This window comes from Pelmatolapia mariae, linkage group LG8 (assembly GCF_036321145.2).
Source record: "Pelmatolapia mariae isolate MD_Pm_ZW linkage group LG8, Pm_UMD_F_2, whole genome shotgun sequence".
In the NCBI taxonomy this organism is placed as follows: domain Eukaryota; kingdom Metazoa; phylum Chordata; class Actinopteri; order Cichliformes; family Cichlidae; genus Pelmatolapia; species Pelmatolapia mariae.
In genome coordinates, this window is record NC_086234.1 from 3950649 (window position 1) to 3975072 (window position 24424).

The window sequence follows — 24424 nt, forward strand, 5'->3', positions numbered from 1 at the left end:
GAGGCAAGGCCGTACATTTTTATACCATATATATAGCTAACCAGCCACTTTATTAGGCACACCTTATTGGTATTGAATTGGTCACTCTTGTTTTCAGAGCTGCTTCAAGTTTTGGTCCATGTTGACATGACAGTTGCTGCAGATTTGTGAGCTGTACATCCATTAAATGAATCTTTTGTTGGACTACATCCCAGAGGTGCTTTGGTGACTATGGAAGCAGTTTGAGTGCAGTGAATTCACTGCCATGTTCAAGAAACCAGAGATGATTTCAGCTTTGTGACACGGTGTGGTATCCTGCTGGAAGCAGCCATCAGGAGATGGGGTGGACATGGTCAGCAACAATACTCAAAGGCTGTGATATATAAACGATACTCAGTTGGTACTAAGGGCCCCCGAGTGTTTCAAGAAAATTTCCCCTGCACCATTACACCAAGACCAGCAAACTTAGTCATTGATCCAAGACAGGATGGATCCATGCTTTCATGATGGGTGGCAACCCATGCGGTCTTCTGCTGCTGACGCTCTTCTGCATACCTTGGCCTTAAAGAGTGGTTATTTGAGTTACTGTTGCCTTCCCATCAGCTCGAAGCAGTCTGGCCATTTATTTTTTGAGCTCTGACATCACCAAGGTATTTTCTCCCACATGTCTGTCACCACATTTTCTCCTTTTCGGAAGATTCTCTGTAAACCCTAGAGATGGTTGTGTGGGGAAATCCGAGGATGACCTGAGTGTGTACGGTTTTTAAAAGATGGCCATAGTTTAGTTTTCAGGATTGGAAAATAAAGTGGAAGTACTATAAATCTGCTTGCTTTCTAATAATGAGTAGATGGCGACTCTTCTGGATGCAAAAAAGATTGGATTGTATGCAAGTCTACTAGAAAATGACCCTCATCTCCATTTCTCTGTGACCTCAATAATCATTTTCCTGATGAGTTTATGGCTTTGAAGTCAAACTGAATAAAAAATTAAGTTAATTTTGTGATTCATTTTCATTATTAGAGACAGAAAGGTCACGGTGACAACTCCTTTTGTGATAACACCCTCTGGTCACAAACACATCGCGAGCACAAGAACGCTGCTGGTGCTGTGTGGCTAACATGGCTAAATGAATTATACTATAAAATGTTAGCATGGAGGATAAACACTGAGTTTATTCTGCATGCTGACTAACCACCGAGTCCCACTGCTGGAAAGTAAATAGAGGAAAATCTCAAAGTTTACAAAAATCAAAACAATTTCTGAGTGAAGGTTTGACGGCTAAAGAGAGATCCTGTTCAGGGTTTATCTGTTTATGTCTTCATTTTGATTCATGTTATTAAAGTTACTACATTATATGTGGTATACAGTATGGAAATACCCCAAAGTTAAGGACAAACAAGGGAGCGGGCCAGCGACCATGCCAGAACATCCAGCCACACACTCCAGGACCAACAGTCGGGGGAGCGTTGGAGAGGGTGAACCCCTCCCTCCATAACCATGTCCCATAAGCACCAAGGCTCAGCAAGCCCCAGCCATGCACACACACACTCAAAGACACACATGCACACACACTGACTATAGTAGGTTTTTAGGCCACTGATGGGGGGCAGGAAATGCTAGGGTTAAGGTTTTTATCCTGCGACACATTTAAAGTCACGCTTACTAAAAAGGGAAAATATGATTTCGTTTTTACTGTTTTATTAGATTAAATTTGACTATGATGTTGATGGATGCTGGTGGCCCATATTTCAGTGCACAATAAAAACATAAAATCCACCTACAGCAAGAAAAGATGGAGAATCCAAACATGTTGCTGTCGGCGATGTAACAAAAATCAAATGTTGGAAGAAATAACCGAACAAGTAACTTTAACGTCAGGATTGATTTCTAAATCTCCAACTCAGCATCTGATGCACAAAACACAATCTTAAGCACATAAAGAAGAAAAATTACATTCTAATAAACATATACTAACAAAGAGTCTTTATTATGATGTATGCTGCCTTTTGTCTCGTTACTAGAAAGAATAATGGCTCTGAGCTGCAACAGCTTTCTAATTTCCTCTATTTATTCTCAACAGCAGTTGAAACTAGCATGATTATGAGTGAGGAAATCACTGACATCAGGGGATCTGGGAGCTGACTTGTTGTTTCATACATGACAAATGTGCCCTTAATTTAGCTAAACCCTTTGAGAAAGCCCGTCTCACGTCTGCAAATTGTTGACGATAGCAAAGCTCCAAAGCAAACAGCGCGTTAAACGAGCGGATCTCAAGAACTAATTCATCTAAAGCCTGCTGACAAACCATCTGCAAACCTGATCCCTACGTGAGCTCGCTCTGACCCAACATGGCTGCCCTCGCCCTGCAGCTGCATGTCATTGTGTGTTTAGTTCACATAGGGTGTTATAGTTCGGACGCCGCCGTGGCCCCGAGGGTCACTCAAGCAAATAATGAGCCTTCATGCACAGACGCGGCTTGTTGTTGATCAGTCCTGCTGGACGATGCACAGAGAACACATTTCTGCTGATTTTGGTGAAGCGAGCCGAGGTGCAGCTCCTTTTATGGGCAGGATACGTCCACATTTTATCACTTAAGCAACAGCCTGTACTAATACAAAGGTACATTCATAGAATAGAAGAATAGAATAGAATAATCCTTTAATTGTCCCACAAGGGGAAATTTGGTTGTAGTAGTAATATAGTGGTAATCATAAATGGCATAATGGCCACTAAATTTCCTTCCTATATCTTCTTAATATGACTGGGTACAGCAGTTTACCTCTGGGGAGTGACCTGCTTCTTTCTAAAATGAGAATGACATGCTGCGTTATATAACCTTCCACATGCTTTTGTATTGATTCTACGAATCCGAGAAGATAGAAAAGCATTCCTCAAAGGATATTCTTCAAGTTGGTGAAAAGTGCTAGCTCAAAATGTTCAACAGATGTTCATCTGGGTTGAAATCTGGTGAGTCACATCACTTTTATCCTAATCAAGCGTGTCCCTCTGTTCCCTACGACTTTGTAATCCCAGAAGGGACCGCTCTCATCAGATCAGAAATATTTGGTCACTGGACAGAAGTAATCACCCAGAACAACTTTGGATTGATTTGCAGTGACCCTTCAACCTCAAAGGACAAGCGGACCAAAATCATGGCAGCAAAATGCCACAGTTTTTAAGTTTTGTGATTTCTTTTGGGTTTTGTAAAGTCATTTATATCACACCGCTTGTGCATGCTCTTCTGTTCATGTTCTGTTTTATTTTATATTCCTCTGTGCTTTTTGTCATTTGTGCCTTTAGTTATTTGCTTTACATGGTTAAAGGTTTGTTAATTCCCATTCTGCTCCTCCAGTCTCGTCCTTGTAGGTGTGTTTCCATGTGACGTTTGGATATTTGAGGCTTTATCTTGGCGTAAGTTGTTTCCTGCTTTATTTTGTCTCATGTGTATTGTACTTCCCTCATCCCCTTATCCCTGATTTGTTACCTCTGTGTCTCCTGCCTGTTTTCCTCTAGTCTTCTTTCCTTGTCAGTATATGTCTGTGCTCTGTGCTCGTCATTATTCTTTTATCTCTTGATGCGTGGTTTCTCTGATTTGTACTTTTGGTACAATTAAAGGACTGGTTTGCTTTATATTTACTCCTGTCATCCAAGTCTTGCATCTGGGTCCACAGTTTGGCTGCCACACAGCTAAACCTGACACTGTCAGCTTTGTGCAGAAGAAATGACAAGATATTTTGAATATGTTATGGGACAAAAAGTCCTTCTAGAAGTAGGATTTGCCAGTTAGCATTGTGGTAAGCCTCCAGACTTGCTCAGGTGTTTTTAAGCATTATCTAAATTAACTTTAATTTAAATCATTAGAATTAAAAATCAGTTCAGCTAAATTTGCTTTAAATTTTCCTTACTAAAAAGGAACTAAAATACTAAAATACTAAATACTAAAATACTAAAAATAAGGTTTACATAACCTGAAAGTTCTACTTCTATCACTGTTTGTGTTATTACTGACTCTCTCTCTCTCAATCTGTATACTTTAAGTAGCACGTCTCTCTCTTAAAATGTCTGAATCAAATCTTATTTCTTATTTTTATGACTTGACATTGCCTTTCTGTGATGCTGGTTGGGAATGTCATAATTGGTCTAATGGTGCCAGTGCACCAGATTTTAACATTTTAGCAAGCTTGGTTAAAGTAACTGTCAGGCAGTGGAGGAAGGTGCTGACTGTCCCTCCAGGAAGGAGTTCCTATAATGATATGACAAAATGTGAAAACTATTAGTTTAAAGTTACAGTGTGTACATTTTTTATTACTAGATGTTAGCAGATTGCAGATTAGAGTCACTTGAGGTCTGTTTTCTTACCCCACACCAATTCAAGTGCATAACCTTAAATCACACAGTTGTCCTATAGCATGCTTGTCCTGTAGCAGCTACACTGGCTGCTACAGGACAAGCATGTTTTAATCAGCCAAGAGGGATCAAAAACATTACATTTAGACTGTACCCCTTAATGGCAACAGCCAGCCAATGTGATTTTACTACTGTTTGGACCTGATCCAGATTGGCTGAGATCTGTGGAAGGATGTAAATTCACCTTTTACCTCAGCTGTCAATTCCGAGTAAGAAGTGTTTTTAGAGTCTGGTGGATTGTGGCTCAAGAGTTGGCAGTTTGTCTTGTAATCGGAAGGTTGCCGGTTCGAGCCCCGGCTCCGACAGTCTCGGTCATTGTGTCCTTGGGCAAGACACTTCCCCCGTTGCCTACTGGTGGTGGTCAGAGGGCCCGGTGCGCCAGTGTCCTGCAGCCTCGTTTGTGTCAGTGTGCCCCAGGGCAGCTGTGACTACCATTGTAGCCACAGCTGCCCTGGTAGCTGCCATCACCAGTGTGTGTGAATGACTGAATGTAGTGTAAAGCTCTTTGGGGTCCATAGGGACTAAGTAAAGCGCTATACAAATACAGGCCATTTACCATTTACTGGTCAAGGAGTCAGAGCAGCTGTTGAGGATATGCTAAACTGTCATTAGTGCTGCTGTTAGCTCTGTTAGGTGCTTTTTGCTGATGTTGGTGAAGCTTTCTTTGAAGTGGACATAACATTGTTGGACTCTGATGTTTATCGAACCAGCTTTCATACGATGTGGGAATGTAATCAAACTGTTTTAGGGAAAGTGTGATTTTTATGAGACTCGAGCCTAGCTGGCGTAATGTTAGGCAAGGTAATGTTAGGTTTTCTGTTGTCAGGTGTCTGGAGATGGGAGGGTCTGATATCTAATCTGCTGACAATAAGTAACTGGGACAATATGTGGAATAAATTAGCATGTTTATGCACATTTCCCTGTGTCTGATCCATGCAGGTGTGGCTAGTTTGTAGCTGCATACATAAAATGACTAAAAATTAGTCAGAAGGAAAATGCCCCTCCTGGCCACTGTAGTCATCATGTATGCTGGGGGCTTCTACAAACCACAAACATGTTTCTTTGTATCTTTAACAAAGTTTATGAAAATGGATCAGTTTGTTGGATCATGTAATTATACACTAATCCATGTATATTTATGAGTACCTCAAAACCTCAAACAAATACCCACTATACCTTTAAGGTGGTTAATCTTCCTTTAATCAGACATTTTTGTATTTTTTTATTAATGGTTATTGTCTTTAATAGCTCCTTGTTACTCATGAAATGATAACCCTTCAGATGTTTTTCTAGAAGATGCTCTTATTTCTTGTATGTGTTTACACACCAGGCGGTTGTATTCAATTTTTTAGTCACCTTATCTGTGGAGGATGTATAACTCACTGAGCTGATTTCATGCTTGTAGAGTCAGCTGTGATTTATAGTCAGCCTTTGTTTGCATGCTGTAGATCAACCGGTGGAAAACAACGGCAGCTGCGGGAGGACCAAAAAGAAAGCAGAAGCAGAAGTGATGGAGCCGCCGCGGAGAGATAAAGTGACGCGGAGGCTGGGCCCGTCTCACAGGTCACCTCCACCAGGATGCTGCCGTAACCTCAGTTTCCCGCACTGTCACTCTGTGCAGCTTTCAGACAGTAAGACTCTCAAAGGCTGAAACATGAGACAAACACAACCACCTTATCACCGCTCAGGCACACACTCATGACTTCATGCTCTCCTTTTGGCTGGAATTCATTAGCGTGTTTTCATACTATATTATTTTTCATGCTTGCATATGTGCATATGAGGCGAAATGGAATAAAATAATTGGTATGTTTGCTATAAGTGCAGCAGTAATCAGTAGTTGCCCCTGCCATGACTGATATTACATTTCTGTGTTATTTGCTCAAGTCATACCAAAGCACTGAGTCTATCTGGCACCGATTCTCTGGTATTTATTTAAGAACGACCTCTGTGTGACATTTTGCAGTAAAGCAAACAAGCACATCATGATAACATCATTATTTAATCTGATTACACGGTTAGATTTAAACACATCGATGCGGACAACACAATCAGGCCTGAGAATATCATTAATAATAAGACAGGACTTTATTACAGTGGAAGGCATGTGAGCCAAATTTGGTCCTCTGGCAAAACTATTTCACTCTGAATTTGAACTTCATTATATTTGCCTTTCGTCCCAAATCTATGGTAGTTTAGAAATGTAAACACAACCCTGACTTAAATTGCCGTAAATATGAATTTACAACTCGCTGCTTTTGGTTTTATAAATCACATGTTTTACAGCCCTCTCAAACATGCCTGCATCCATGGAAAACTGTGTCCCCCATCCCAACCACACTGACCTGGAATTATAAATCAGTTTCTGACCGTGCTGTAAAAAATGTGGGAATATTAAAATGCTCTTCATCTAGTTTCCTTTAAAGAAAATCTTTTCCTTTCCTTTCTTTTCCTTTAAAGAAAAGCTTGGTTAGGTTATGATAAGTGTATTTGGGGATTCAAAACACTAACACTAAAAACACTTAACGCTCCATTATTAACTCAGTAGAAACTAAAACCTTCCAAAAAAACATTAACCTTTTATGCTGAAAAATTATCTTATAGGGGACCTGCGTCACTTTTCTGTGCTGTTTTAGTGATGGATGCTCATATTAAAAATGAACTAACAATATCAAGCAGTTTTTTCTTTTTTACATTCACACGCTGATGGATGCATCGAAGAGCATCTTGGGGTTCGTGTCTTGGCCAAGGATATTGGGCGTTCAGACGTAGATGACCTGCTTTACTTTATGAGCCACAGGAAGTAGAACAGGTTGGTTTGAGATCAGCATCAACGGACAGATTTTGATTTCACTTTGACTAAACTGCATATTCGACACAGAGGGAAATTAAACAAACCCATAATCTGTGTGTAAATATCAAACTGTGATAGTAACTGCCTCTTATCAGCTATGCTACAGTGCATACATGTAAAGTAAATTATAAAGTCACCGCCCTGTGTGAATAACAGAGCAGTCAAAGGTAGCTTTAATTAGTGTATCTTAACAATTTATTACACAACATAAATATACCATTACTAATCCTTAGTTCACCTAATTATAATTTTATTGATTTTTAACAGTAAAAAAACCTCAAATTAATTATGCATGAGAAGCAAAGCAGCTGCTGCACTTTAATGTTAAGAAATCAATAATGACAGTTAATAGTTTTGTCCTTGTTAGTTTGAAAAGGGGACACGGGACTCAGATGCCAGTAACCAAAATAAAACAGAGTAGTGTTTGTGATCCAAACCACAAAGAGAAACAGACATAAGATATGACAACACAAAGGAAGAATATTCATCAAATACACAGAAACTGACACACAAAACAGAAAGCCGACACCATCACAGTCTGTTGATACGGGATTAAAACCTTTTCATCTTTTCCTCTTGCCTTTGTTTCCACTATTTTTTTTTCACCCTGACAGCTTTATTTCTACTTCTCTTTCTTTTTTTCTTTCCTTTTTAATTTCACATGGCCATAATTAACTTTGAATGAATATAGATGCATATGATTACCTGACTTTTAGATAGTTAGTATTTATGTTCTTCCTGTTCTTATGTTGCTTTGTTAAGGTCCTGTTGAATTTCTGCTGTGTGAGAATTTCACACTGCATAAGCATCTGTATCCTTTTAGGTTTGGCTTTATTTGTAGTGTTATTTATAACTGGCAGGGATCCTCACCAGGCTGTTCAACCTCTCACTGACTGAGGCCACCGTTCCCACCTGTCTGACGGCCTCCACCTTCATTCCCATCCCCAAAAGTCTGGTAGAGACAGCCCACGACTACAAACTTATAGCCCTCAGGTCTGAAGCGGTCTGAAGAGTTTGGAGCAGATAGTGTCTCAGCAAATCAGAGCCTCTCTTCCCCCCCTCACCCGAGCCCCACCAGTTTGCTTACAGAGCAAATCGGTCCACGGAGGATGCCATCACCATCACCATCACCCTTCATAGAGCACTGAGCCATCTGGAGAACAGGAAGCACTACATGAGGATGCTCTTCGTGGACTATAGCTCAGCATTCAGCATCATAATACCAGACATCCTCACCACCAAACTAGAACACCTTCAGGGCACCCACATCTCTGCTGAAGTCACCTGCACCCACGACACCATCGCCCTGGTAAAAATGGGCGATGGTGTCCGTGTCCTGAGGAAGAATACCCTGGACCAGAAGTTGCTGCTGGTCTCCTCAGTGTAGTGCACCAAACACTCATGCCTGAGTGTTTGGTACACAGGGGGCCATCACAGGTGAGCCCTTGCACCCCACCCATCGCCCATTTGACCAGCTGCCCTCTGGTCAGCGCCTCAGGTCAATCAGGACTCAACCCCCCCCAACCAGACACACACACACACCAATCTGAGCCATGGTCTGAGTAACCCTCATCACTCTGTCCACTCACATATGGTCTCTGTACTCAGACCAAGTTCTTTTGCACTTCCAAGGAGTTTGTTCTCCAATGTGTGCCTTTGTCTTGTTTTATACATATTCCTCTGGTTTGTATATATTTCTCCGGTTTGTTATTTATTTATTCCTGCACAGTTGTCGTGGAGCACTCATAATGTCATATACAATGACAATTAAGGCCTATTCTATTCTATTCTATTCTATTCTATTCTATTCTATTCTATTCAGACTCAAAGTCTCCAGCTGATCTGCAGCTACATGATCTGCTACATGTCAGACAGTGATAAAGTGCTGCACTCCTTTCCATCCCTGGTGTTTCCATGCTGTGATCCCGCACAGCAGTCCTGAATGTTGGCTGCAGTCAGTCTGCTCTCTGGTGGACGCAGCATGTAACTACAGTAAGTGTTACCGTCTTATACAGGCGACCTGTTGTCTTTACTATGATTAACAATGAATAATATTTGTAGTTTGTACGTTGTGTGTTAAACAGAGATCTCATTTCACCCAGTTAACTTGCTGTGATTCTTTTTAATGGAGGCAAAAACTCTTTCCATTGATGTGTGATTAATTAGGAGATTATTAGGGTATCAATACTAAGCATTTGCTAATTTTTCAAGTTAACAAGTTTTTTTTTCTTGTAGATGGTTAGAGCAGTGAGTGTGAATTTAAACAGCTTGGTTGGAAGATAAATTGAGGTTATGCTACCAAGTAAGCACAAATGAGGAGGAAAGCTTTTCAGGGATTTCAACTCAAAAATGCTGCAAAGGTGAGCAGAGCCATAATGCATGGAAATATGCATCTGTGGTGTTTTGAGTACATTGAGTGCAAATGTCAGAATCAGAGAAACCCATATTATTCAACCTGTGTTATGTGATTAAGATTTTGCATTGAATGAGTTGTGAATTTCTATGTCCAAAAATCAGGCTCCAAAGACAGTTGAAAGGTCCTTTGGGAGATGGATAATGATTCTGTGACTGAAATTATTCTGTACAGTTTTGAGAGAGTTTTGTTTGTTTGTTAAAGTTAAAGATTTGAGATCTCTTTCACAAATGTAGATGTTTGTAGAGGGTGAAGGGTTGTGAGGTGTAGGAAACCTTTGATTGTTGCCCAATCCAAATCTTTGAATTAGATTAGAGGCTGTCATGAGCTTGTCATCTGGAAATTGAAGCAAGACTACAGGTTTCCAATCTCAAGGGTTTTCCACCAAGCTGTCAAGGTGGAGATCATCGGGTTCTTGAAACACTTTAATGGAGTTTAATAGAATCAAGGATAAAGGATAGGTCTGGAAGTTTGACGCTGTTACAATCTATCCAAGAGTTGGGGGCTTCACTGAGATGAGTCCATTTGATGATCTGGTTAGCTAGTATTATAAAAAATTAAGTGCCTGCGCGACCCATTTTCTCTCTTATAAGTCTGTCTTGTACATGAGACATTGGGTCGCAATGGGACTACCTGTATAAATACCTGGAGTGACGTTTAGGTGAACTAAATCTGACAGTCTGGACGAGACATTTATAGCTCGGTACCTGATGTTGCCTGTTGGGAACGAGAAGTGTGGCTGTTGCTGTGCAGGATTCCAGGATTTCTCTGTTATTGGAAGAATTATTGATTTAAACCAGTTTATAGAATAGTCTGATATTTTTTATAAAGTTGTTATGTAGTTTGTGGGTTCTTTTAGATACAGTAATATATTATCAGTGTCATGGTCCCTGTGTCTCCCCGGCAAACTCACTCTGTTGGCATATGTTTCTCTCTCTCTCCTCTGGCTCCTTGCACCCACACACCTGTGATCGTTTACTCACCTGCCGTTCACTAACCTGACTCTCATGGCCACTACTTAAGGCAGTGGCTCACTGCTTCTCATCGCTGGATCATTGTGCAACCTGCGTTAGTGTAGCTCTGGCTTAATTCAACTCTCTCATCTCTTGTGCTTTTCTAGCGCTGATCTAATCATCTGTTTCTTGTATATAGATTACCCTGGACCTTTCCTTGTTTCCCTTCCTGGATTCCTGAGCGTGAGTGTTTTGGCAGAGTGGCGTGGAGCGAGAAGGAGCATGGCGTGTGTGATCGCAGTCGAGCGTGCATTACCCTTCCCTCCTTCCCGTGGACCCTTGGTGCCCTCTACCCTGCACACTGTATCTATCACCTGGTGTTCTCTAAATACACCCTTTGACTTTTATTCCAAGTTCTTTGAGTCTGCACTTGAGTCCGTTTGGCCCACGTGACGATCAGTGTATAAATTAATTTTGTGTTCTAAACTAAATACCTTTTGATACTGAAATTTTGACGTACTAAAATGGCAAGCAGTTCTATGAACACTGCAAAAAGTAAAAGTGAGAGTGGGAATGCTTGTCTTGTCCCTCTTTTAAGGGTAAAACTTTGTCATATTATTCCGTTAGTGGTGACTGTATGTTTGGAGTTAACTATCCAAGTTGTTATCCAAGGAATGAACGATTTTCCAAAACCATAGAAGAACTCCAAAAAGGAAGGACCACCAGAGTTTGTCAAAGCCTTTTTCCGCATACAGTGACATTAATATTGCTGTTGTTTTGGCTGATGAGGTTGAACGGTACTATAACATTGTTTTTCGTGTATCTGTTTAGTCTGATTCTCTCTTTATTAAAAGGTGTTGTACTTGTTTACGAAAGCATTATTTATGGAAAGAAATGTTGCTGAATTAAAAGAAAGCTGTGAGCATCACAGGAGGAAATTTTATCATTATCACTTTATTATGTTATGACATAAATCAGAGATACCTGGAAGCCTGGAGGCAGACAACCAGCCCGACTGGTTGTAAATCTTGTAAAGGATGGAAATGTTTGCTCCCATGAATGTGACTGGATACAATTTAAGTAAATAATGTTACAGGAAGGCGAGGCCACTAAAAGGCTACTATCACTGACTGACCTGCTGGCAAACATCCAGACACAGAGACCTCGTTTCTATCCAGAGTGAGACCGTGATAAGAACAGTCACATGATCACATCATTTAGGATCGACTGCACTAAACACGATAAGCATAAACAGCCAAGACATCGGCTGTGGACTCTGAGTTTTAGTTTGCTTTTATACATATTTAAAAGGAGATTATGAGGAGTTTAATTAGAGACAGTTATCGATGGTTTAACTTACTCACTGATGAAGCGTGCTGTAGCCTGGAGCTGTGAATAAATTGCTTGTGTCTCTGTGTCACGCACATGTGGTGAACGGGGTGAACAGACTGACACACTTATCAGGATGTGGAGTTTGTAAATGCAGGAGGGAGGATATCCCTGATAAAACTGCTACGCTTTAAATATGTCAGTTCACCGGTCTTTATTTGACTTGATAAATAACTACACACTGTCAAGTTACATTTTTCCAAATTTAAAGCCTGAACCATGAAATAATTACAAAAAATGTAAAGTTTTTGAAAGTGGAGTATTTATTAAGCTTTTTTCTAAAAATTAAAAAAATGTAATATTAACCCGTACATATGTGTTTTAATTTACATCATATTCGCTACTTCTGCCTTTTTCTCTTTTTTTTTAAATGTATTGCTTGAAAATGTATTGTGCAATTTATTTTGGGGTCATTTTTGGGAAAAAAAACTACACTGATAATGAAAAAGACTCAAAAACTCAACATCATAATGTCAGACATCCTCACCACCAAACTAGAACACTTTCGGGGCACTTCCTACTGCTATCCTGTGTAATATATTAATAATAGGAGTCACCATCTTAAACCATCTCCGGTGGGTTTAGATTGACTCTGGATGTCAGGTTATGGGATACAGCTGTTACAGAGCCTCCAGATGTTTTTTGGCCCATTGTTACCCTGCTAATCTCCACCAAATGAGACTGTGTGTGTCTGCAGGGGGCTGCAAACACCCTCACTGCTCTTCCTCCACATGCAGATACCATCCAATCATGTTCTCTGAATCACCCCAAAAACACACAAAAATACTCAAAGTCCAGAACTTCACTGCTCTAAAGTCTATGTATTGTGTTTCTGTCCTTCTCCTCGGTCTCCCCCCATAGTGGTTTCTTTGCAGCCATTCTGTCACAGAGGCCTGATTCAATCTCCTCGCAGCAGCTGATGTGTCTGCTGCTTGAACTACAGGAAGCATTGATGTGGTCTCTGATCTGTTAGCGGCAGCCCTTGTGGGATTTTGTAATTTTCTGGACTGATTGACTTTCATGTCTTAAATTAGGATTTGAGTCGTTCTGGACATAATGGATTACTACAGTAACTGAATAGGACTATTTAGTCCATACCACCACTAAAGCTTGACAGCACCACTAACAGTCTCGTGAGCCCGCTCGAGAGGTCTCCCACGCCTCTGTTTGCATTTGGACTCTTAATAAGAATTCTTAAGTGATTCAGTTTCACTCGGGGCCAGGCATATGTAATTTATTATCATGCTTTAATTTAGTCTAAATTAATGTAATGCGTCCTACGCAGCCTTCTCACATATAGGTTGTTTGTAATAAGCCCTGAAACAATCGTCAGTAAGTAAAAGCAAAATAATGTGCTCTAATTATGCTTCTCCAAGTAGACTTGCATTCACAGCAGCTTCACAAGCCCTGAATCTGACATCTAAATCAATAATTTTGTTCTTGCAGCTCCTTCTTAGCCTGTTTCCCAGATCCCAAGTTACCTTCTGCCATAAAACTGGCTGCACATATAAATGAAACTTGCCTTCACAGCTCCATCACTTAGTAACATACTGTGCTGTTTTCTGATGCCTCTTTTTCCTCCAGTCTGTGGCTCCATGTCTCTGATGGTGTGTGGTATGTTCTTTGAAAGCAGAACTTCTTAACAAATAAAAATTTAACCATTAGAAAAAAATATTGACAGCTGTCTCACAGACTTCGATATTTTCTTCTTCTAACCATCAACATATCTACACACCATCCCAACAAGACAAACAACCCACATCATTACTTATTCCTTCAATTTTAAATATGATCATTTTTTCTTTATTAACATGCTGAACCTTTTGTCTTCAAAGCTGAGCATAAGGATTTGAGTAATTTTGACCAGAGCCAAACAGTAATGGATCGACAGAGCATCTCCAAAAATGCAGCTGTGGTGGGGTGTTCCTGGTTTGCAATCATCAGGATCTATAAAAAGGGTCCAAGGAAAAAACAGTGGTGATGCAGCGACAGGGTCATGAGCAGCCAAGACTCACAGATGCACGTGGGGAGTGTGGTCTGATCAACAGATGAGCTGCTGCAGCTCAAACTGCAGAACATTCATGCTGGTTCTGATAGAAAGGTCTCAGAAAACACAGAGCATTGAAGTTTGTTATGTATGGGACTGCACAGCCGCAGACCAGCCAGGGTTCCCATGCGGACCCTCCGTTCACCGCTGAAGGCACCAAAGATGGGCACGTGAGCAACGGAATATGGCCGTCTGATCACCACGGCCCATCTACCAAAGCATTGCTCCAGACCATGTATGACCTCTATCCAAACATCCATGCTTCCAGGACTTAACTGATGCTAACATCTTGTTGCCAGATACTACAGCACACCTTCAGGGTCAGGACTGTTTTGTTTTGTTATATATAAGTAAATATAAATAATTAAGATTATATGAGGTGTTTTTGTGTTTTTGTCTGTGGCCTGGAGAGAGACTGATGTCAGCTTGACAACTTGGATGATTGGAGGCATTAACAAATTATCAGATGACTGTGTTTTTTCTTCTTTTTGAACATGCCAGCTCTACCCCCCAGCCTCAGCTTTGTTAGTTCCCCGCAGCATCACTGCTGGATCAATGATGTCCAGCCAGCGTTGATACCCAAGGATAGGAAAGTCAGGATCAAAGCGGTAGTCATGGAAACAACCCCGGCCTGCTTCCACCCACAAATCGATGGTGTTGGTAGTGGTGGTGGGCTGGACGTGGTGAGGAGAACCCCCGGTCTTATCCGTCATTCGGGCGCAGACCCCATCATCCTCCGAACAACAGGAAGCAGAATTCCAGGATAGACGGGAAAGGACAGTCAGGAGAAAAGATGGTGAAACAGGCTGCTCGCGTCCACGCTGGGATGCTGTTTCTGGCTGTCTTCCTTCAGATGGAGGCTGCCGCTTCTGCTGCAGGTACGTTCAGCTGAAAACTCACTTCTGCCTCTTCACTTAAATACAGAACATTTGAGACATGCGGCAGTTTCTTTGTGTAAAAAGTCAATTCTTGCTCTTAGAAGATCGTTGGGTTGTCTTTCTGTAATATTGCCTTATTTATCTGTAAATGTCTCTATAAATTGAACTGAATTAATGCTCATGGAAACAGGTTTGGATTTTGAGTGAGAGCAAAGGAGTACAAAGGATGTGTTTTCCAGAAGTACATTTAAAGAGCTACCTCAGCCAAACTGCGAAAAGAGCAGGAAATAGTTTTCACTGAGATTACTTTTTTACATTTTGGGGGCTGTATGAAAGATTGGTAATTTATTTCATGATTGGTAATTTATTTCAAACATGTAAACAATATACAGGTACATTTAGAAAAGAAAATAAGAGAGAAAAAAATACTATACAAAAAAATCAATACATTTCAATATAGCTGCCGTTCTGATTAATTTACATGTTGAAAGGGAGTGGGAAGAAAAGTGACTTGACCTTCTTCTCTTTTCTGGGACACAGTGATAGCAGGTTTTTTATTTTTCAAACTCAGGCTTACTGGTATTTATTTTTAGCAGTTTACAATCAAATAGTTCATATTGGTTCACTTTCCTACATGCATTTGAAACTGGTCTCTTGTGTGCATGAGTAGTAGATTTATTTCTAATAATAAGTGCTGTACAGTAACAGTGGCTCTACTGTTACTAACTGAGTTTTTTTTTAACTCTTAACATCCACCTTTCGCTGGGAATCCATCAAGGGTTAGGTTTGGGTTTTATTTGATGTTAAATATGAAGCTAAAAGGTAAAGAAAAAAACAACTTTGGGTGTTCAAAACTGCTAAAACAATTATAAAAAAGAAGTAGATGTTGACCAAACACAACTGGTGGCGGAATAGGTAAATAAAAGCAGTTGTCTTCAAAGCTTCTAAGTCCAGAGAACAAAAAAATATATGTGGGGGACATTTTTTTTAAAGTTAAACATATGATTCAGCCCAAATATTTTGTGTAAGCTCCCTAAGAAAGTGCAAAAATCAGAGAGACCATATTCACTGAGTGTAAAATCTTCAAATATGTAGCCAAACACACTATCTAAAATTCTGTTTGCTGTGGTTCTCTGATCATCTGGACTGTTTTGAGGATGCTCTCCTCTCCTTCGGACTCCTTTGAACATCACAGCCGACAGACAGAAGTTAACAGCGTGCTCTGTTTGTGTCAGCGTGGGGAAGAAAGTGTCAAATATTTATAATGAATCAGAAAGAGGAACTACTTTGAGAATATGAATCAAGGCTCACATCCCTGTAGTTACAGTAACTCTGTGGTCTAGCAGAGGAAGGAGGGGTGGAGGGGGTGCGCTGCGATGCAACCGCCTCAGCTGAGACAAAGCTTTAATTAAACATGACCCACAATCCTTCATTATCCAGACAGCGAGCGCAGCTGGGCTGATCAATGGCATGGATTTGGATGATACTACCCCACTATCTGCCCTAATAAATAACTCACACGCAGCTTTGTTTTATTTATGAAATGCATCCAATCCTTTAAATCCACCAGCTCCTTCTGCTTTCTCAAAAACACCCAGGCATGGCGAAAGCTGAAGGAGCCCAGGATGGTGGCAGCAACAGGGACACCATCAGCCATTCCTTGGTCCTGGTGCAGCGTCTGGAGGCCCTCCTGATTCAGGGCAATGGAAGCGACGTGTCACTGCGGGTGGAGACACCCAATGCGGACGAGGTGAAGGTGATCCAGGCCCACGCCCTGGTGCTCTCCCTGCAGAGTCCTGTATTTGAGGAGATCCTGCTGAGCCGCAACAGCAGCACGCTGGTCCTGAGAGAGAGCTCCAACTGTGCCTCTGTGTTTGACAAGTTTATCAGGTGAGGCGGGAACAGAGGATGCCCCTCCCCCCTCAGCATCAGGGGAACATACACCTTTGTCCTTCAGGGTCACTTCAACTAAGTTTGATTGAGTTAGCACACCCTGTAGAGGGAGGAAGTGTGAAACTGCAGCTCTAAATATGAGCCCATCAATGAGTACAATGTAAAGCAAATTGACTAATGAGGAAACTGCTGGGCTGTTCAGTAGCATCTGCTGTAGTGTAGCAGCACCGAGAAGCCTGCAACAGCAATCAATAAGCAAATCTATTTTCATCTCAGCTGCTAATGAGATTAATCAAAACACACATTACGCTTATTTTTCTTATTCTGCTTCGATTAAACCTTCTTGTTCTAAAGAGAACCACTTTGTTTTGATATTAATTTAAGGTGTATTTTCTGTTAACTGCCTCTGGTTTGATGTTTGGATCATTAATCTGCTCATCCAAGTGCTTTTTCTTTAAGGAAAATTGAATAAATAACAAAAATAACTGGATTCATGACTACTTGAGAGCACTCTATGAGGGTGAAATCATCATGAAAGGAGGCCACTGTTCTGACTTTTTCTCATTCTCAGCTGCTGGAGCAACAAGAGAGGTTCAGAGTCACCTGAGGTCACTATGAGGTCTTTAAAATATTACGAATCCTGATGATTCAAGATTTTTGTATGTGAGGAAAAGGATTTTTAAGTAAATTATGGATTTAAGAGGGGACAAACGAAGGCTAACATTTCTCTGTGTTAATCTAAATTGGGATTTATTATTATTTTTTGCTATCATTAACCAATTAGTTTGCTTATACCCCTGTTCTGTTATACTTTAAAGCAGAGACTGTATATAAAAGATTCAAGCTGTGTCCCAAAACGTAGGCCGCATCCTTTGGAGGCTGCATTTGTAGACCGATTACCTCACTGCCAGGCGGTGAAGGCTGTCCTAATTCGAAGGCTGCTCCAAACGCGGCCGAAAAATGCGTCCTTCATTTCGCCGAATTTGAACAATGGGTCGGGCTTATCCTTCGTGGCCCAACCTATCCCAGAATTGATAGCGCGGCCCAGCCAATTCCAGTTTCCAACAATGGCAGCAGCTACTTAGTTTTAATATTACTCTAATTACACTTTCTGGGTCACAAATAAACTTTTAACATATGTTCAGGCGAGAATGTAGCTGTGTAAACTTCAAATATCTGCTCATTTATCAAGACATCACATATTTGCACAAGTGCTCTGATGTTTTCGGAGACGTCTGTTACCCATCAGCTCGATAGCTATCCAGAGATTCAAGGGTCACTAGAACCGGTGAGAACAGTGAACTCCCGGCACATCGTTTTCAACCCCCCCGCGGTCTTTCGCTACTCATCATGTTATATCATGTTAAACATGATATATAAGTCATTTAGATAACTTAAAAATGTTATTGTTTGGCTTTTTTCAGTGTTTTATTTGTTCCTGAGTAAATCGGTTTGGCTGAGATTAAAATTATCAGATTAGATTACATTAAATAAACTTTATTAATCCCTTGGGTGGGTTCCTCCGGGGGTTTCACACAGCTGAATAAACGTCAAACAGAAAACTGATTAAACAGAAGTGTGAGATGGTTGAGAATTTACGCCAGTGTCCTGTTATATTTTAGATAGCAAGGAGGAGACAGCTGAGTTTATTAAACACCACTGAGGACCCGGCCCACGTAGACCGCGAAGACTGGGTCCTCCGAAGGATGCGGCCTAGGTTTTGGGACATAGCATCAGTGTGGAAAATGCCTTAAACTTGCATTCTTTTTAATAGCCAGCAGGGGGCGATTTCTGTGGTTGTAAATTTCAGTGATATCTTTGGGAAAGTTACCCTCAGCTCCTTTGATGTGTACAGTTGGTAATTTAGTAAATAATGGTCCCAGTTACCTGCAACCGCATTAACAGAAAAAGTGCAATGTTATAATTATTGTATTAACTTAATTTTTCTATGATACCTAATTTGAAAGGTATCATAGTCAAAACCCTAAACCTAAACCTAACTCTAGACTTATTGGCAGTGGATGCTAAGAGTTAAGATGTCTGCTATGAAAATGCAGCTTTTCCAGCTTTAGCATGATTCTATGAATGTCTAAAATAAACCCAGCAGACCGCTTTAGACTCAGTGGTCATAGAGTCAGCTTCTCTTCTCTGTGCAGGTATCTGTACTGTGGGGAGCTTTCTCTGCGTCTGGACCAGGCCACTCCTCTACACAAGCTGGCCACTAAGTATCAGGTGCTGAGTCTCCAGCAGGGCATCACCCAGTACATGACCCAGAATCTGGCCAGGGACACCCCGTCAGGCCATGTGGCAGGCTGGTACGAGTACGCCCTGCAGGCCGGGGATGTGACTCTGAGGGACAGCTGTCTTCAGTACATGGCCTGGAACCTGTCGTCTCTGCTGCAGAGCGGCGAGTGGGTGACCATCAGCAGTCAGCTGCTTATGTCCCTGCTGCAGCGTTCAGACCTCATCCTGCAGAGCGAGATGGAGCTCTTCTCAGCCCTGGAGGCGTGGATTATCCAGAACGATCCGGACGGTTTGACGGCTGAGAACGCTTTGAGAGCTGTGCGCTACGCCATGATCCCCCCACGGGAGCTTTTCCTCCTCCAAACCCAGTCCACAATCCTGGCTCGCTATCAGGAGTCGGTGCGCGACCTGCTCTACATGTCCTACCAGTTTCACTCGGCCTCGCCGCTGCAGATGGCCAAATACTTTGACGTGAACTGCAGCCTCTTTGTGCCCAGGAACTACCTGTCCCCAGTGTGGGGGTCCCCCTGGATCATCAACAACCCAACACGGGACGACCGCAGCATGAGTTTCCAGACCCAGCTGGGGCCCAGCAACCATGACGCCAACAAACGCGTGACTTGGAACGTCCTGTTCTCCCCGCGCTGGTTGCCCCTGAGCATGAGGCCCATGTACACCGAGACGGGCGCCATGCAGCCGACTCGCGTAGAAGGCGGGCGTCCTCGCATCATCATCACGCCTGCCACATCCAGCACCGACTTTGCTGGAGTCAGCTTCCAGAAGACGGTGCTGGTGATGGCTCAGCAGCAGGGGAAGGTGGTGGTGAAGCACGTCTACAACTTCCACCAGAGCACAGAGGAAAACGGCGATTTCTTGGCCGAAGCTGACCTGTACCGCCGGACGTCTGAATATCTCATGGACAGCTCCCTGTTCCTCCATATTGTTGTGAAGCCACTGTACCAAACCCTCATAAGCACCAAGAATTAAGTCTCTTCACCTCACTCCAACCCTCACTCATATCCTATCATGGAGACGTGGACCTGAGTCATTTGAGTCACTGAACAACTAAAAAACAAAGATCCTGATTCAGGACTGCCTGAGAGCATTTTGTGAGGGTAAAATCATAATGGAAAGATGGTGATAGTCTGTATTCGTCTTGTCCAAGTGCTGAAAAAAACTCACTAGAGGACCAAACAGAAATTTATCTGCCACTGAAAACAGTCCCCAAGAAATGCACCATTTCATCCAGGCTGAATAGTGTTTAATAAAAACACTGCATCCAACTATCTGAGAAAATTACTGCACCATAAAAACCTTGGGTATTAAAGTTTAAAGTGATGAATGGGCTATAATTTTGGTCTTTTTATGGGATTTATTGGCACTCAGGAAAATGCAGAACACCACCAGCTTCGTCCTTTATTCTTGAGGTTGTTCCTTTGTCATACACTGATTTGATATTGGTGCTATTATACCCCATTTACACGTAAAGGGGTCACAGTTGATATTCACCGGCCGGTGTGCACTGATCTAAAGCTTTGCTAAATAAAATTATACCCTGATGCTAATGTCTGCTGATGGATTTTTATTCGCTGTTTTTGTTTTTGTGATTATATTTTGTGTTGTTGTGAAATATGGTTGAAAAATTGTAGATGACTCAATTTTTTAAATCAGTAAATTGTTAATTCAGTGCTTACTGGAAAGTAAATAGATTTTTTAAACATTTTTCTTCTACTTGTATGTTATAACTTATTTAGAAACCCAACCTGTACTCCTTCTCACCGATGTCGCAGCACCTCGTTAGTGAATCTATTAATGTGATCGATGCTGTTACTTACATCCACTGCTGCATTAATCAGTGTCACCTGGTAATAAAGATTGTTTCCTAAGTTTTAAAAACTAAACTGAATATTGTCCTGATTGTCATCCGGCTTATGTTTTGTCACCAAATGCAAAAAATTATTTTGTGGCAAATGTCAGTTTATTAATTGTTTTTTTTTACTTTATCAAATTTATTTCTCAGATATAAAAAAAAACATGTAAGTAAGAAGAACCAACATATTCTTTTGCTTACGTTTAAAATTTTAAATCATTTGGCTCCCAGCTATCTATGCAAACTCCTTCATTTGTATATCCCTAATAAGTCACTTAGATCTTCCAATCAAACTCCTGACGCAACTGAGGTCTCGTTTGAAGTCCAGAGGTGATCGGGCCTTTGCTGTCGTAGCTCCCAGACTCCTTAACTCCAAACTTATTATTTTAGTCTGGCTTTTGATTCAAACTAGTATGTTATTTCGAGGCTAGTTTTTGTTTCAAACAATTGTCATATTGTTTCCTGCCCTCCTTTTAACTGTTTCTTTTTATTCTGTCTTATGCTATTGCTCTGACCGACTGTGAAGCACTTTGGTCAACTTTGTTGTATTATTATGTGCTATAGAAATAAATTTTGATTTGATTTGATATTGCAACTGCTTCATTTAAGCAGACCAAAAAAATGTTTGCCTTAGATGGACACAACACGTAACATCCCCTCCAAATCTAATAGAAATAAAATAAATAAGAAAAATGAAAAATTATTATGATATTTTTTTCTTATTAAAACCACAAAACTGCTTTATTACAAGCAAATAAAAGCTTTTTTTGTTTTTATCACATAGATGTATTATTATGGCTTCATTAACATGTACTGTAGGATAATCCTGATATATTTCTGTGTTTAACTTCTACTGTGATTCTCAGGTGTAAGGCAAAAATTCAGAAAACAGATCACGTCGATTCCATCCTCCTCTTTCAAACTTACTCAGCAAAAACATGCTGAGACAACAGAAAGAAGAAGTGACATGAGCTCGTCACTGAGGACTTGGTTTCATCTTCTGAAACGGAAAAAACATCATGAACTTTTCTGTAAAGTCAAGTGTTGTTGTGATTTCTGAAATATTGTTGTGTTTTGTACCTCGGAGCCCCTGTAACGTCTTATTAACGTGATATTCTTGCTCTACGGTTCACGGTGTTTTCTGTCTGGATTCTTTGTATAGATGCAGAGACCTGAACAAAGAGTGTTTAAAACACCTGCGATTCATTTGATCAAGTTTCCTTTTATGTAAATTTATATTTTTTTCCTTTTCACTGCACTGACATCACTGCTGACTCTGCAGATGATAATTCTATAAATAATAAAGTGATGCACGGAGCTCAACAGCAGAAAGCTGCACAGAAATGAAAGGAACAGTAATAATAATGCAGCAATAATTCTGCTGCATAATCAGTGCTTGAACTTTTGTACTTTGCTCGTTGCTCATATTAAACTTGCTCAGTCTCAAATAAAGAAATCAGTGCAGGCTCGAGTAATCCCTGAGAGCCACGGGTTTAAACCTTACTGACCTGCCACACTCACCTTTCTCCCACAGACTGTTTTTGCTTTCTCTGTGCTGACTTTGAGCCGTGGTATGATTTAATCAGCTAATTTAAAAAACATTGAACCAATTTCAATCATAATTCTTCCTTCGGATGTTCCCTATAGGGGTCGCCACAGTGGATCTCCTGCCTCCATCCCACCCTGTCCCCAACCCTCAGAATGTCCTCCTTCACTACACCCGTGATCCTCATTCTTTTCCTGGCAGCTTCATCTTTAAAATCCCTTGTCCATTGTATCCACGATCCCTCCTCAGCACACGTCTAAACTCTTTCAGCCTTGCTTTTCTAATTTGTCTCCAGTCAATTCAGTTTTATTTATTAAGTGGCAAATCACAACAACAGTTACCTGAAGGGGCTTTATATTGGAAAGCAAAAACCCCACAAAGGTCACAGCGTATCACCCCTGCATGAGTCTGAATCTAATGGAAGTCTCTTCCTGTTAAAAGGGAGTTCTTCCTCCTTGCTGTTGCCGAGAGCTCTCTTAGGGGTTCACTCTCTAATATTTGTAAGGATAATATAGAATAATAAGAAAAGAAGCTGAGAGTGACTTTTGAACGAATACAGATTGGATTTATTACAGAATGTGCAGATTTCTTAGCTGGTGCAAGATTTTTTTTATGTGTTTTACAAACTATTGCATCATGAAATCGATGCTGAAAATGTACAAAACCCACCAGGAATGAATATCACAGTCAGTGTTTCCCGGGTGTGTGCACAGACGAAACCCACACCCACCCTTTTTAGGATACGTTACAAACTTCAGCGTCTTTGCGGTTTCGAAAATAAAACGCCGCAGCGCTCACTACATTTCCCACAAGCCTCCGCGGCCCAAGCAGGAAGAACGTTCTCTCGCAGGGGCTCACACTGATCCAAGTTAGGAGCTTTCAGCTGCCAGCCTTGGCCCATCATGTAAGTGCTGCGGAGAATTCTTTGCAGTGCATTTGCAGAATTACCTGATTTCCCGACGGCCGTGCATCCGTCCCGGCGCCCTGCGCACGGACGCGCACGCTTCGGACGCGAAAAGGCTCCAAGTGCATGAAGATCGAGGCTTGTGTTTTTGCATCTTTGTTGCAGAAAGCGAGCCGCTGAAGCTCCAGTGCGAGGGCGATGGAGGGAGGGAGTGAGAAAGAAGGCAAAGTCTTTTGTGCTTCCCCTCCCCCTCATCAAAGCAAAGGGGAAATGTCTCAGCCGAAGGGAGGTAAGAATATGAAACCGATGTGTGCAAAACTAGCGATATGCAATCACGGCTGCACGAGCTGCAACGTGCACCGCTGCAGGTCGAGAACGGCCGGTGCATTTTAAAGTTAGACGGCTAAGAAGGGTCAGTTGCATTTCCTGTTTGAGATCTTCCCCTTTGCACAGTTCCTGGTAAGACGATGCTGTGTGGACTCACTCGTACTGGCGCTATTAGCAGCGCACAGGCAGGGATGTAGAGCACGGGGCGCCTTAATAGTCACGAGATAGACGGTCTTTATTAGAAACTCTGCACGAGTTGACGCGTGGCGCGTGCACGCTTTTCGGGGTAAATCATGAAAGCCTTGTCGCGTGCAGGGCTCTAAATATGTGGTTTGGTGCATAGGGGAGGGGGTGGTGGGGGGTGGCATGACGTGACAACCTGCAGCTGTCAGTGGACAAGTTTGTGTGTTTGTAGGCTGCAAATTTATTTCAGGTCGTGAGGAGAGAAAATGCAACAAACTGATGGCAAAACGACCCGCGAGCTTTAAGGTGGAGGGTTCAGGAACAGGGCGCACTCTCTGGGCTTTGCAAAGTGTGTCAGCTGCTGCTTCTGTCCAGCAACTGGATATGTGTCAAACCCCTGGGTGTCCACCGATGTGCAGCTTTTTCCCCCTCTGCATGCCTGTCACACTTTTGACCCAACTTTACCACCCTGCAGCAGCAGGAGGTGGAGGAGGAGCTGTGCTCAGCCTCCCCCCTGCAGCCTCTTTAAGATCATC

At 41.7% G+C, this 24424-nt stretch overlaps 2 protein-coding genes across 3 annotated transcripts in view; both read left to right on the forward strand.

The window, feature by feature from the left end:
* The first annotated feature begins 14743 nt into the window (after positions 1-14743).
* On the forward strand, positions 14744-21427 carry btbd17a (BTB (POZ) domain containing 17a). The gene is made up of 3 exons (XM_063481905.1): positions 14744-14921; positions 16520-16811; positions 18971-21427. Exons 1-3 carry the CDS (start codon positions 14837-14839, stop codon positions 20043-20045), a joined length of 1452 nt encoding a protein of 483 aa, XP_063337975.1. The 5' UTR covers positions 14744-14836; the 3' UTR covers positions 20046-21427.
* Positions 21428-23311: 1884 nt separating this feature from the next.
* map2k6 (mitogen-activated protein kinase kinase 6) overlaps positions 23312-24424 on the forward strand; it is a 44160-nt gene continuing 43047 nt past the window's right edge. Inside the window, exons 1-2 of one of the 2 annotated variants that reach the window (XM_063482488.1) lie at positions 23312-23378; positions 23544-23667. In XM_063482488.1, coding sequence (XP_063338558.1) covers positions 23577-23667 — 91 coding nt within the window. In that variant the 5' untranslated portion in view covers positions 23312-23378; positions 23544-23576. Of the gene's footprint in view, positions 23668-24424 lie in introns of both variants that reach the window. The other variant, XM_063482487.1, reaches the window with a different exon arrangement.